The sequence below is a fragment of the Oryctolagus cuniculus genome, chromosome 1 (assembly GCF_051225735.1).
Source record: "Oryctolagus cuniculus isolate XC-2025 breed Fujian yellow rabbit chromosome 1, ASM5122573v1, whole genome shotgun sequence".
Lineage (NCBI taxonomy): Eukaryota > Metazoa > Chordata > Mammalia > Lagomorpha > Leporidae > Oryctolagus > Oryctolagus cuniculus.
In genome coordinates, this window is record NC_142867.1 from 103,829,030 (window position 1) to 103,844,215 (window position 15,186).

The 15,186-nt window shown below is 49.1% G+C and overlaps 1 protein-coding gene across 6 annotated transcripts in view; it reads right to left on the reverse strand.

Annotated features, from left to right (window-relative positions):
• PPP2R1B (protein phosphatase 2 scaffold subunit Abeta) overlaps window positions 1–15,186 on the reverse strand; it is a 57,429-nt gene that overhangs the window by 22,632 nt on the left and 19,611 nt on the right. For 4 of the 6 annotated variants that reach the window (XM_089333719.1, XM_089333730.1, XM_002708458.6 and 1 more), the window contains exons 12-15: window positions 11,176–11,330; window positions 10,346–10,488; window positions 9,894–9,985; window positions 5,359–5,480 (exon numbers count right to left, since the gene is read on the reverse strand). In XM_089333719.1, coding sequence (XP_089189845.1) covers window positions 5,359–5,480; window positions 9,894–9,985; window positions 10,346–10,488; window positions 11,176–11,330 — 512 coding nt within the window. Of the gene's footprint in view, window positions 1–5,358; window positions 5,481–6,915; window positions 9,471–9,893; window positions 9,986–10,345; window positions 10,489–11,175; window positions 11,331–15,186 lie in introns of those variants that run through there. The other 2 variants (XM_008261557.5, XR_016234525.1) reach the window with 2 other exon arrangements.

The window sequence follows — 15,186 nt, forward strand, 5'->3', positions numbered from 1 at the left end:
CAGGCAGCTCCACACAAAACACTGAGACTTAATCACGATGTCACACCTTCTCTGGGGTCTGCCAAAAGCCTTGACACCATGGGCACACCCCATGGGCTCCATCCCAGGAACAAGCACACCTGTGAGACCCAACTCCATGCCCTTGGGGTGCCGGAGAACCCTTCTGCAAGTGGCTCACATGTCTGGACTGGCAGTGCCAGGCCCGGGTGCAGGGCAGTGTGTTACAGCCTGCTTCCCAGCGCTGAGTGCAACTGAGACTTACTTTCACTCCCACCATCCCGGTTGAGTCCATGCTGCAGTTCCCAGACAGGAATCAGCTGCTGGCTGCAGGGGTGGGAGTGGGAGAGGTGGAGGTGCAGCAGGCACAGGCCACGGCCAGCGAAGAGCTGGAACGGGGGCCTGTCTGCCAACTCGGGCTTCCCCTGCACCAGTCAACAGTCGCTCAATCCGACCTTGACACAGCCATTACCCCCGTGCTACCGAAGAATCCAGCATCACTTTTTTAACAGAATCACTAAACTTCACTAACAGTGTCTCGCAAACATTCCCCATTTCTACCCCATTTCTCCATCGTTTTCATTCTATGTTACCAATAACAACTCCACTGCCCTAGGCTACAGGCAAAAAGTGGCTGGCGCAGACTGGCCAGAAACTCGGCAGCCAGGCAGCCCCTGGACGGCCTTTGCTTCCGTGGCCTTTGTAAGCCAGAGGCACTTTACAAGAAGGTGGAGGAACGCAGGCCCGGGAGGCCTTCCAGAGTCTTCTGTCGCCACACAGGACCACACGGAACCAGGGCCCGAGGTGCTGTGCTTGGCAAGCTGCTCCCTTCTGCCCTACTAGTTCTGAACCTGTGGAATCACTGTCCCTTTTACCATGCTGAGAAAAACTGAGGTTTCTCAAAAGCCATGCATATACAGACACATACTGTGGGACGTGGTACTTTCTGGGAGCGGCTGCTTCCTGGACCTCCTGAGGCCTGTCAAAGGACCAAGGTTAGGAACGCCCGACATAGGCGCCACGCTTTTCAGAGTTAAGGTTCTTGCTTCAGTTCCTCCTTCCTGGGTGTATCTGGTTAAGGGTAACCTCTTGCTCTGCCAGCAGCCCAAGGGCACCGTGCAAAGAAGTTCTGGGCTTTGTGCCCATTATGTCCTGGGTGCTACGTGGCCACAAAGGGAATGTCACCTGCATGGACCACAGCTGCTGCACCCTGGCGGCTGAGTGTGGCTCTGCCCTTCTCACGATGACCCCAGCCAATGGCTTTGAGGCTGAGTAGCCCTACAGGGATGTGAGACCACACCGATCGTACTGGGCAGTGGCCCTCAGAAGACAAACCCGAGTGTGGCCGGAAGCGCAGGCCTCCATCAAAGAACCACCACTGGCATAGCTGCCTCCACTTGGGGATTAAGCTGGGACCACAGATCACGGCAGGCAGGCATAGGGGCAGCTGACCCCAGCCAGCGGTCTTTCTAACGAGCTTCCCAGCTGCCCAAGTCTCAGTCCACCCACGCCGCAGTCCCTCTCTTTGTATCCATTTCTCGGGTGTCCTCCTAAGGATGACAGACTCGGAGCTGGCCTGATAGTGGCAAAGAGAAGTTCCAAGTCCAGGTAAGACAGCAGGGAGGCTGGAGGGGCCTGCCCCGAGAGAGGTGGACTTCCCTTGGAGCTGAGCCAACAGCTGGCTGGGCAGAAAGTTCAGAAAAGTGGGTTCCAGAGGAAATGAGGACGAAGGGATTCAGCTTGTCAAAGGGGAAACAGTCACTTTCCCCCTCGGGTAGGCTTTGAGAGTTTGACTCAAACTCCTTCCTTCTTCCCAAAGAGAATAATGGGGCCTCGGGGGCTCCAAAGGGAACCTGGCAGAGCCCAGGCCTCTGAGGGTGCCCTCAGCACCACGGCGACCACCCCACACTTGGTGATGGGACACGTCCAACAGGAGAGCTACCAAGGCCTGCCTCAAAGCAAGCCACATGAAGCACAGCCTCACAGCCTTCTGTGCAGGGACCCTGCCCTGGCCCTCTGGTCACTAGAGGAGCTCAGATGTGTAGCACGGTCCCTGAGGCAGCTAAGTGAGGGCCACAAGGGAGGTGGGCAATTGGAGGGGCCTGGGAATGACAGAGCCAGATGAGGAGGAAGGCTGTGGAGGCAAGGGCCCGGTGGCCCACCCCATCCCCAGGAGTGGCCACCCTGCCGGAGAGGTACTCCCGGCAGATCACTGCCTCCCCCTTCTCTGCTGGGAGAGCCCAGGAGGCATCCAAGAACCTCTGACCGAGTCCTCAGCCCCTGGCGAGGCTCCCGGCCCTGCCACCAACCTGGAGAAATCGTTGTAAAGGCTCATTATCTCCAGCGGTAACCTGGGAACACAGGCCGGCTGACTTCGCTGCCGGATTTACTGAGGTTCAAGCACAGCCTGGCCTGGCCCTGTCCCCTAATGGGAAAGCACCCAGAAGCCTCGCCAGCCTGCTGATGGCTTGTCCCAGAATCTCACTCTACATGGAAATGTCTACGTGCTGCGTATGAGACCTGTCAGATTTAAAGCTGGCCGCCCTATTCTGAGACCTGCTGCATGGTCAAGTTCCAGAATTTTGCCCCGCATTTCCCAGGAACTCCTCCGAGAATCTGCGCCCCACATAGACCTATATCCCTAACTCCTCGGCGCCTGAGAAGGGCTGGAAGGCCCAGGGGAAACTCCGCAGACAGCTGCTGAGCCCCCACTGAGGACACACTCCAGCTGGCCCTGGGACCTGCCTACACTGACCTCTCGGTGGGCTCTGGTATCCGGTTCCCTTAGCTGGAGGCCCACTGCAGACGGGTTCAATGTCCCTGGGCTTTGGCTTTTGTTGTCAGTTTTCAAACTGGACTCAGGCGTCCTGTAGTCTCTGGACTCATGAGAATGAATCCTCTGGCCAAGAGGTTGGGCCCCTAAGAGCTCCACTTCAGGCCTCCACAGCGAAGCCCGAGCTTGGCCCTGGATCTAGATCCCTATGGGCGGCACCTAGGCCTCCCCAACTGGAGCCAGATCCTGCAGTTGCACGACAGTACCCGCCTCAAGCCAGTGCACGGTCTAGTTCACCAGCAAGTGCAGGTTTAGGTCCCAGAGACGAGACCGCAGGAACCCCTGGGCCCGAGTGACAGAGTTTGGGGGAAATAAGAGAAACAACAAAGACCAGGAGGAGCAAGAGTTGCAGAGGGGAGGTCTTTGCTGAGACTCGGGGCGCAGGGGCTGGGTTCTGGCTGAAGTCTGTTGCGGGCAAACTGTCCAGAGAGAGAAGAAAAGGAAGAGCCGGTGGCTGGGCGCACAGCAGCGTCTGCAGCCATTATTTATGGGTGCTGCGCCTGACCTGGGTCTCCCAACCTGGACTGTGCGGAGACTGCATGTCCCTCACAGCTGCTCCTTCCTGCAATAACAAGACTGACATCACTGTTGTCAGGGAAATGGTGTTTTGATTAAAATCATGTGACAGCTACTTCGTGATTCAATAAACAAATCCCCTGTTAACTCTCGCCCGACAGAGGCCGCCAGCAGCTCTGCTGTCAGACGGCAACGTGCAGACAGGAAGGAGTGGCTGAGCTGTGCCCCCCTGGGGGGGCAGGGGGCAGGAGGGGCCCACACACCACACCAAGCACACAGACTTCAGGGGTCTGTCTCTGCCGTACTGAGGGGGCACCCCTCTCCAGGAAGAAGTGGCCCTCAGTCCTTGGGCCATCCTCACTTGGACACAGTGGCAGGCTCTGCCCTGGGATGTCAGATGACTCCCCCCAAGGACCCTGAGCCCGGCCAAGCACGGAGGAGAGCCCCAGGGCCTCAGTAGTTGGCAGGCTCACCCAGACACCTCGGGTGTCACCAGACAGTGAAGGGTTAAGAACAATTTCTGGTTTGCAATTGGATGACTTCCTGGATCACTCACTTGGCTGCTGGCCCCTGACACGCAGGGTTCTGCCTGGCAACAGCCAATTCCCTTTCCATCTCACCCTCGGGTCATTTTCCTTAAGTGAAACAAACTCAGGGAAGGCTCTCTGAGTCCCGGCACAGGGGGTTTTCTGGGTGAAATGGACAGCAGCCTCAGAGGCCTAGCGCGCAGACTCCCGGGGACACAGCACGGGCTGGGGGAAGTCCGTCACGGCTGAAGAACAGAGATGCCAGCACCTCCCACCCAGGGTTGTTGTGAGGACTAAAGGAGACCTGGTCCAGAGCTTGACATGGGCCTGGAGCAACAGTAGCAAAAGCTGTTGGTGTGTGTGTGTGTGTGTGTGTGTGTGTGTGTGTGTGTGGCTGGAAGGCCTAGAAGGGTGCCTTCGTCAAAGTTGGCCTAGGGACCGACTCCGTGACCCATGCTTGGATCAGGTGCACACCTGCATTTACTGCATGAGCAGCTGGCCCCAAATGTGTAGGAAAAATAACTCCTTTGTTCCCAAGGAAGTCTGTGGTTTAGGCCTAAAAAAAAATAGAATGGTAAATTCCTACTCCTTCAGCCAAGGTCTCTTCCCCAAGGCCAAGGTCTAGGGAGGAGACACGCGGACACAAAGGGCTGATCCCTTGAGGCCTTCTGCAGGGGCCCACCCTGCAGCAACAGGAGCAGCCAGGGCTGCCTGGACGAGAGACGCGGGGGACAGGCGTGTTCGAGGAGGAATGACTACAATAAAGGGCCTGGACAACAGGAAGCCCGCTGGTATGGCCTCAGTTCAGGTAACAACAAAGCCATGGAGATTTAAAAGGCTGACCTTTTGACTTTCAACAAGCAAACCCGCTGGAGGGGATGCGAGAACACCGCCGTGCAGTCAGCTGGATGCGGCCTGCCATCAGCCCAAGGTGGCGGACGGAGCCCTGGGCGCTCCTTTCGGGATGCATCTGAGTCATAAATCGCCCTCCTACTGAAACGGCCCCAGGGCCATGGCTGGCACCGCCTCTGATTGCCGGACTGAAACTCCTGCGCGCCTCCTCCACGCACAGCGCACAGTGGCATCACGTGGGGCTTGTAAACCCGACTGTCACACAGAGCACTCCGCTGGAGGGATTTTATCTTGAATGGAAATGATGAGCTGAGAGGCAGTTTGGAAAGCAGCGTCTGTGTTCTGTGAAGAACGTGGGGGCAGCTCATGGCCTGTACCTGGGCAGGCAGGGCCTGGAGCTCAGGCCACCGGAATGACGGTCTGCACGGCCAGTCTCCCTCTCAGAAAGCATTCCCAGAACAAGGGAAGTGAAACAGGGCAACAGGCTTCAGAATGCACACTCTGCTGGCATTTAGAGCCAAGCTGTCTCCTCAGGGACAGTGAACTTGGGAGAAGTGCGGCCCCTGGCTCTCCTGGTCCCTCAAGCGCGAGGCCACGCTGGCTGCCCGCAGCCGAGGCTTCAGGGGCACTCACCTTCCGGGCGTCCTCTCCAGGCGCTCTGGGTCTCAGAAAGTGGTTCTTGTCGGTCCCAGAGGTGCTGAGCTCTTCACTGTCCTTCACAGGCAAATCTAGCTTCCTCAGCCTTTGTGCCACCACTAGGGATAGACAGCAGCACTGTAACCAGCCCTAGCCAGGACATGCTCCTCCCAAGCCCACTGAGCTTCCAGGCCGCCATTCCCTCCGCCTTCCAGCATCGCTAAGGGAAGCCCAGCATGAGCTCCTGGGCAGGAAAACCAGTTCAACAGCAGGACCTTATTTAAGGCGCCTTCCCTCAGGAGCACTGCAAAGGGCCCCCCCACCTGCCCATGGGGTCCCCGGTCACCAGACAGGAAGTGACACCATCAGCTTCAGAGAATGCTGGAGAGAGACACGACTTGGCTCTTGCAGCCCATGAGTAATTAAATGCCCTTCATCCTCCAGCTTTCCATCTCAACTGAGCATTATGTAACTTCCTGGAAACAGCAGGCTCGTGGAGGCACACGAGGAATAGTGAGACTATTCTAGAAAGGCTCGGAAAAGGACTGCGGGCATGTGAGAGAACAAGAAAGAAGAGGAAGGGACTGGCTGGAAACCGGGCTACTGGAGAATCAAAGGGAAGCGATTATGTAAGAGCAGCAGCAGTGGCCTCTGCCCTCACACCAGGAATGTGAGGACAGGGCTCCTCTCCTGCGCTCTGTCCAAGCACTGGAGACAGGCAGCTTTGAGATGAGATGCCAGAAGAAGGAAATGCGTCAGAGGAATTTAAGGGAAAGGCAGGACTAGACAGGCAGCCAACTTGCTTGGACACTGCGTCCTGCCACCCCTGGGCACGTGCAGCCAATGTGATTTCACAGGGAAGCACCAGACTTTCAGCTCAGCAACGACAAAGTGGCCTCCAGAGATAGAAGTGCAGAGACAGCAGTGACACAGCGTGGCCACCGCATCAGCAGTGACATGCTCGCCTCCCTGGAGGTCTGGCGAGCATCTCAGATGCTCACACAGGACAGCCCGAATCTCAGGCTGCTGGCTCTGCGATCAGCAAAGGCCCCCAGGACCCTGCCTCACGGTGGCCGCTCTGTGGCAGTTCTGTGACCAGAGCTGTCTGTCAGCAAGGCCTCATCAGAAACCCCAGGCTAACCAGCTCATTCTTGTCAAGCAGCACCTTCAGGTTCACATCTCCTTGGCAGCACAGAGGGAGAAATGCACGCTGGCCGCCTGACCCCATATAAAGTTTAGAAAAACACACTCAGGTGAATTCCGCTACTGAGGTGACATTTTTATTGGCAGAACTTGTCTGTGTTTGTGTCTTTGCTTCACTTTCCTGACCAACCAAACCAACTGGTATAAACCGGCTGGGACGAGACAGAGCAGCAGCAATGTATGTTCGGGACAATGGACAGATAAATCCAGATGGAGCTGCTGCCTGTGCTGGAGGCCTGGCACACGACCACGTGAAGCAGAGCCTGAGTGTTAGCGGGGGAATGAACGCAGTGTGGGTTGTGGATGATGTGGTTTCATATGTGCAACACATTAAGAGGACAGACTTAGAAGTGCATTCACTGGACAATTTTATTGAGCACCTATTATGTACACCAGGCATGGATCCCAGTGCTGGTGATACAGCAGACAACAAAACAGACCCAAATCCCCACCCTCACAGAGCCCCTAGTCTCATAAAAGCAAGACAGGAATACTAATCCATGGAGAAAATGGCTGTGAGCCAAAGAACAACTCCTCCGAAGAGTAACAAAAAGAATTCCCTATTGCTTCAGTCAGAAGGAAACAATGAGGTCCCTAAAGGGTCACCCCCAAGAACAGAGGCACTGCTGAGTGAGCCATGGCCCATGCTGGAGAAGGCAAGGGCTCACGTCTCTCCCCTTTAACAATAAAGGGCAATGCCTAGGGCTGCCAAGTGGAGCACACAAAGGTGTCTTCAAAGTCTATCTGCAAACCAATGGCATTTTAACCAGGGACAGTAATTATTCCAGTGCACATTCATGTCAAGAATCAAGACAACAGTCTCTCAAACACGAAATTCAAGAAAGAGGAATATAATCCACAGGTAATAAAAATAATAAAAGCCATGAAACTAAAAAGAAAGTGTTACAGCATAATAGTTTAAGGTATTAAAATGAGAAAAGAGTTTTGCTTATGAAAATGTTTTACCTTTAGCCCAAAAAGTCATAAAATGGAAACGCACTATAAGGTAATCTGGCAGTTTAAAATGCAGGCAGATCACTTCTGATTTCCGGTTCCTGTCCTGGGGCAGGCATGCAGCCCAGTGGCTGAGATGCAGATCAGGACGCCTGCATCCCATGGCAGAGTACCCGGGTTTAATGCCCAGCTCTAGCTGCCAACCCCAGCTTCTGGCTGGGATGCACCCTGAGAGGCAGTGGTGATAGCTCAAGTAATTGGGTTCCTGTCGTCCAACAAGGGAGACCTGGAGTGAGTGCCCAGCTTCAGCCTGGCCCAACCCCAGCAGCTTCTGGTATCCGGGGAGTGACCAGCAGATGGGCGCTCTCTCCTTGAGTGTTTGTCTCAAAAAAATATCCCTGTTCTATTTTTCTAAGGCAAGGCAAACTTGGAAAAATTTAGTCAAACCTGGTTTTACATAACTGCTTCATGTACAAAGTTGTATAGGTGTCTCTGGGTCTTTAAAGCAAGGTTCACTAGATATAAAAGAGGTTGTGAACGAAATCAACGATTCAAAAACCAAAATGAAAACAAGCAAACTGCGTATTAAGATGCACTGAGAGAAAATAAGCTGCAATAAAACCTCATTAACTAAAATTCATTAGAGGTAATGGGAGTTTGATTACATGAAAAGTGTAAATCAATTTAAAAGAAGAAATATTTAGATTTCTCCATACAATACACATGTATATGTCTCAAGGACAGGTGTAAACTGCGGCCCACTAAAGGTGCGGTCACTCAGGGCCCTCGCGGAGGTGCGGAGGTGCGACGGGCTTTTTCAAACGAGCCTCCCAACAGCTTCCTTGGTTCCAACAGCTTTCCTTACAGACCATTATTTTGCCTCAGGAAACCCTTCAGCTTACCCATTATTTTAAATTCCAGGATACATTAATGAGGTTTTATGTAAAAGCAGAGAAACATTTCAAAACAGTAAGATTCCAGTATCACCCATAACAAAAAATTAGCAGGGAAACAGTTTGAAAAGCTTCTGTGCAATACAGCAAGGACTAGATTTTCACACTGCTGAAAGCAGAGCCAGGCAAGGAAATCCACACAATTATTACACCACTGGCTCCCAGGCTCATTTAAAATACAAAATGGCAATCTTACAATGAAGCAGAATTGCCACTTCTTAGGGGACACTAAAGTTGAGGTTTCTCAGGAGAGACAGAAGGTGAAAGACGATTTTTGAGTGCAGTCACAGTGGTGAGCTGCTGAAATTCACTTAGGTTTCACCATCACAAGTTAGCAAAAAGATACATCCACACTTCAGGCTTCTGAATGACATGATTACAGTCAAAACCGAGCAAATAAAAAACAAAACTAGCAATACATTCACCCTGAGCTTCTACATTCCCCCTTCACATGAGACACGGAAGCAGACCAACGTAATCCAGGAAAACATGGCTTTACTACAGTCAGATCTCAGTATGTCTCCCAAATAGAGTTCATAAAATAAGTCGTTCTAAACCATGCGTGTTTAACTTTGGAATGACAGAGAGACACACAGATAAATGTAAACACCAAGAGAATCGCTCCGCTCCATGACTGGGTCTAACCCATCCGGCTGTGGGTTATTAAGTGGTCAGGGCCTGATTAATCAGCAAGGATGGATAAGCCCAGGTGCTCAGGAGAAATCAAGAGATGACTGCACTGAGTGTCAGGAACCGGTCCAGAAGAACAGCTTAAGTACGGATCCCAACAAGGAAGACGAATAAAAAACAATCCCACTTCATCTTTAGAAACAATCAAGTCACTGAATTTCTTCTAAGTTGTTGCCATTTGCTTGGATGAGATCTTGAAGGTTTTCCACTTTTTTCCTCCACCCAGCTTAAGAACCATTGACTAGTAATCTGTAATAAGAACTGAGTAAAGGCTTTTCCCTCCTGTTCCTCATTATGCCAACGCAAGAACTGGAAAATTCCAAACAAAATCAGGTTAGTGGTACAGAAAGTTCATGAACAATCTATGTGAACATTACATGTAACAACGATCCATGCGACTAAGAACTTCTCATTGTGCTTTCTTTGCTCTGACAGGCTAATCAGAAGTTAAATTTTAAAAACTGATTAACATTCCACCTAGGAACTGTTCTTACTGGTAAGAAGCACATCAGCCTAAATCCTAGACATGGAACAAGGAAATGGCCTGCTTGCACATGACAGACAGAATGGTGGGCCAAGGTTCCAACCAGAGGGGCACCAGCATTCCAGAGTCTCCACCCTCTATCTCCCATAATGTTGACCAACCCTACCCACTTAAAATGCACTCACACAATAGACGAATCCCCATTAACCAAAGGCATAAGCTGAAAAGCAAAAAACTGAAATACATACCACTTATAGCTTCCTGTGCAAAGTACTTGACATCCATGTCTTCATCTTGACCTAACTTTTGTAGTACTGGCTTAACTTCCCCCTGCAAAGCACTGAAATTCAAAAGGTACCTGTGAGAGGCAGTCCAGTGGGCCAGAGAAATCCTTTTTGATGTATAAACTCCATGAAAATTTTTAAATTTTAAAATAAAAAATTTAAAACACAAAACTTAACAAATGTACTAAATTTCTAAGAGGTTCTCAAAAAAATCAGCTTCAGACACTAGTCTACATATGTACAAAGCTTAAATATGTCAAAGTAAACGTCTTCAAAAATGGCTGCCTACTATTTTCTTTAAACCAATCAACACCTTGTAACCCAAAACTCATGGAACTTAATTATAGCAATCACTCCCTTCTACAAGAGAAAAGTTAAAACATACTTTCAAAACAGTAACAACACGAAAATCTTACGCAGTATCTAGAATTGGTCCAATTTTTTGTAGAGATTTGGCCACATTGAATCGGACATTTGCTACTTGGTCTCCTGCCATTTTTAATACAATGGGCAGCATTTGCTTAGTAGTTATTTCCTGACCACAGGCTTCAGACAGTGCCTAGAAAAATAAATGAGAGAGGACACTTAAAACTTTTATTTATTTACTTATATTTTCACTTTATTTGCAAGGCAAAGAGGCAGAGACAGAGAAGGATCTTCCATCTACTGATTCAACTCCCCAAACGCCCACAATAGTGGGACTGGGCCAGGCTAAAGCCAGGAATCTGGAACTCAATCTAGGTCTCCCATGTGGGAGCAGACACCCAAGTACTTGAGCCATCACTGCTGCCTATAGCAGGAAGCTAGACTCAGAAGCAGATCAAGAACTTGAACCCAAGCACTCTGATATGGGATATGAACATCCTAAGTGGTGTCAACTGCTGTATCAAATGCCCGTCTCAAAACATATTTTTTTTTAAATTCCCAAGATCTAAAGAGACAAATTCATATTTTGTAAGAAAGTAGCTCATCAACAGGAATACGTTTCCAGCTTGAGCATATGAATGAGGAATACAAGGGAGCATTCAAAGAATCAGACTAGAATTTACAACTAAACTGCAACTTCCAAAATACCATAAAATTTAATATGAATTTTAAAATCAACATTCTCTCATCTTCTAACCATCCACATTAATGACTACAAGAAGTGTATTCCAAACAGAAGATGGTATGTCTGAATTCAGCAGTATAGTTGAGAAGTAGTACTTTAACGTGAGCTCAGCAATAATAGTTAGGTAATACTTACATTAATGCAGAATAGTGTTGTCATTCTATGCAAGTAATTAGGATCATTTGCCATTACTAATACTTTGGGAACGATGGTATTTTGGGCCCACTCTGTGCCAAATTTCTGAACTAGTTTCATGAGGTTGTTGGTGGCAGCTTCCCGGATGGCATACACTGCAGAAGAGATCAAGGACACATTCTCACTGCTGACTTGAAAAGCAGAATGGAGTTTACTTACAACATCAGTAACTGTGGGCCCAAAACAAAAGCTCTCTGCAACCAGACCCCAAATGTAATCATACCACGACAAGCATACTCGGCTGCAACTCACAAAATACTGATCTACTGTCACTGCTTCAAAATTTACAGTATGTTCAAGGAAAAGGGATACAAGAAGCTCATTACATGCATTATCAATTCATTAAGTCCCTGTGATGTTCCAAGTGGTACTAAAAAAATACAAAGACCACATGTTCTTATCAGAGAAATGAAAGACAGCACACTTCAAGAAGTGCCATGGTGCAAGACGAACCGTAATGAAGTCTGACACTGTGTAGTAAATGCCGTGGGGGCTAAAAGACAAAGAGCTCTGGGACGGCCACAGGAGAGACTTTGAACTAGACTCTGAAGATCAGGGAGGATTTGTTTAAACACAGAAGTGAGGAAGAATTCCTGGAAAAGGCAAAACAGAAGCACAAAGGCACAAAGGCAAAACTAAAATTCTTGAGACTGCAAAGTTAAGAGTGTGCCCAGACCACAGAGCATTTTGAAAGCTAAAACAAAGACCTGATAAGTGGCCAGATGACCAATGTGATATTTTATCAAGATCATTTCAACAGTGTCAAGGTGAAGGAGACTATACAGGGGCCTCTGAAGTTGCCTATACACAGCAAATGAAAACTCAGACCCACTCATTTGTTTTCCATGAAAAACACTTAGGTTGAGATAAAACGTCAAATGCCTTGTGTGAGTGAATGTGCCTGTCTTAACACCTGACAGTTCCCTACAAGACCATTTACCAAGAACATTATACATTAGCTGACAAACGTCTAAGCTACTCTCCTCACCCAGTTTCTGCATACAGCTCCAAAGACAGGTGCAGTGTCACTTCATTTTACAAGTTCAGTGCGACTTAAAATTTGGGCTTACGTAACAAATTGAGAGTGGCAGATAATGATTCCTTAATTCTACTCTGTCACCAGGTGAGCTCAACTCTCCTGGGTGAAAGGAAGGACTGGAATGGTTATCCATGCCACAGCTCTGCCCTAGGCAACTTACCCAGGCCTCCAGACAGGGAGTGCCCAAGTGTCCTCAGGCTGCTGTAGATCCTTCTGGGCAATCACGAGGAGAACAGCAAAACAGCACACAGCAGAAACTATACATTTATTACCAATAATTAAACTGACCAAGGTCTGTGGAGACACAACCTATCACCAACGCCCAAAGTACCCTCTAAGGAGCAAGCTGAAGCCAGCTGCTTTACTCATAATACATTCTTTCCCTTCACACCCAGTCTTTGTCTCTGGCCCAAACCTCTTCCCCTCCTTCCCCTAAGGTGCAGCTGGCTAAAGCATCCATGTCTTCTCCTCTAATTACTGTTTTTAATATGCTTGCGATTCTTCTCATCATCATGCCAGTACCTTAGAAGGGATCCCACTGTGAAGCAACCAGAGACCAAGCACATACGACACAGCTCAGCCTTGACCAAGACCTTAACTGCACTCGATTCTACTTGGCCAGATGCCTACTGTGTTCTAGGCTGTTCTCAATTCTGCTGTGAGAAGAATACGAACCATGCCAGTTCTGTCTGTTTTCTCTCCTGGTTTAGTCTTCTCTTCCTCTCTTTTACTCTCTCTCTCTTCTCTCAAGATTTGGTTGATTGCTAACTCTAATACTTGGTTCTTTCTCCCATTAAAAAAAAAAAAATTCCCAGTCTAAATTCCTCCCTCTGCTCAACACTGTCTACTCAACCACTCCTTTCTTCCTTATAATTCTCTGGATTTTTTACACTACTGTTAGTTTATTAAGCAACAAAGAGTTTTAAAACATATCACCAATCAGTACCCACTAAACAACACTTTCTAAAATGCAAAAGCAAGTGACAGAAAACTCCTGTGATGAAGCACAGAATCATTTCAGAGCTGCCATTTCACTGTTCAAAGAATGCTTGCAAAACCCACCACAGGCTACTGATGCAGTAAAATAAACAAGGCTCTTCCTGTGCTCCCAAACTGGAAGGAAAACAAAAATCAGGAAAGAAGTAATAATTCAGTTGCAGAGAGAGAGAGAGCAACCTTACAGAGGAAGGATGTCAATAATTTAATTTGTGTGAAATATTAGAATTTTAAATTCCTCAATAAAGCACCTTCAAAGAACAGAATGAGTTGCTGCAGGCTGGTGTTGTGGCATAGCAAGCAACACCTGCCGTCTATAATGCCATCCCATATGAGTGCCGGTCCACATCCCAGGCTCCAGGCTTCAGCCTGGTCCACCCCTAGCCAGTGTGCCCATTTGGGGAATGAACCAGTGAACAGAAGATCTCTGTGTTCCCTGTAACACCGCCATGCAAATCAATCAATCAATCAATCTTGAATGAGCTGCTAGCATGTGTCATTCTCACTAGAATTAAATACCTTTCAGAAATTACAAAAACACTTCTTTAAAAAGCAATTTTTTTCCTATAAATCACCAAATTGAAGTTTTATTTCAAAATAAAAAGAGGGGTGGTACTATGGCAGAGAATGTTAGGCCACTTGCGGTCCTGATTTGAGTCCCAGCTGCTCTTCTTCTGATCCAGCTTCCTACTAATGTGCCTGGGAAAACAGCAGCTGGCAGCCCAAGTGTTCAGGTCCCTGCCACTCACGTGGCTCCAGGCTTTGGCCTGGCCCAGCCATGGCTATTGCGGCCATCTGGGGAGTGAACCAGCAGCTGGAAGATCTCTCTCGATCTCTTTCTCCCTTTCTCTGTTGCTCTGCCTTTCAAATTAAGTAAATAAATCTTAAAAAGATCTGAAAAAGCGAACTTCAGAGAAGAAAAAAGTAAGGAAGGCTTCACATTCTAGTTTTTTTTTGTTTTTTTTTTTTTTTTTTTTTTTGACAGGCAGAGTGGACAGTGAGAGAGAGAGACAGAGAGAAAGGTCTTCCTTTGCCGTTGGTTCACCCTCCAATGGCCGCCACGGCCGGTGCGCTGCGGCTGGCGCACCGCGCTGATCCGATGGCAGGAGCCAGGTGCTTTTCCTGGTCTCCCATGGGGTGCAGGGCCCAAGCACTTGGGCCATCCTCCACTGCACTCCCTGGCCACAGCAGAGAGCTGGCCTGGAAGAAGGGCAACCGGGACAGAATCTGGCACCCCAACCGGGACTAGAACCCGGTGTGCCGGCGCCGCTAGGCGGAGGATTAGCCTAGAGAGCCGCGGCGCCGGCCCACATTCTAGTTTGAAAACACTTCAAGTACTAACATATATAAGCCCTTTCAGTAGATTTTTATGTTTTCACAACCTTTTCTTTCACTCTTTCTCAACCATATGATACAAATATGACTTCAACAAAACCACCTACATGTATGAGCAGATACAAATATCCTCACTCTTCCCAAACATCCAAGCATAAGCAACTATAGATGACCATACACTTAGTGCCTACGGAACTCAAACACGATGCCAAAACATGGAACCAAAGTTCACAGGACACCACCACATGAGTTCCCCAGGGGCACTCACTCATTGGACCAGGTCTAAGGTCACATTGAAGATGCCAAGTCTGGTTGTGGGACCTGGCACAGAGGAATGGCTCACCAACTGCTGCCTGGCACACATGGATCTACACTTACGCATCTACCTATGATCTCACCAAAGCCACCTAGAATCTCATTAAAGTGTCACCTGCTCTTTCCTGCTGTCCTACCTGACCTGCTTTGACATTGCCTTCTCTTAGCATTGCAGCAGCAGCAGAGTGCAGCTAGCCAGAAACATGGGCCCTCTCTATTCTAGCTCTCTCCCTACTAGCACCCATAGTTTACCTCCCTTTCCATGT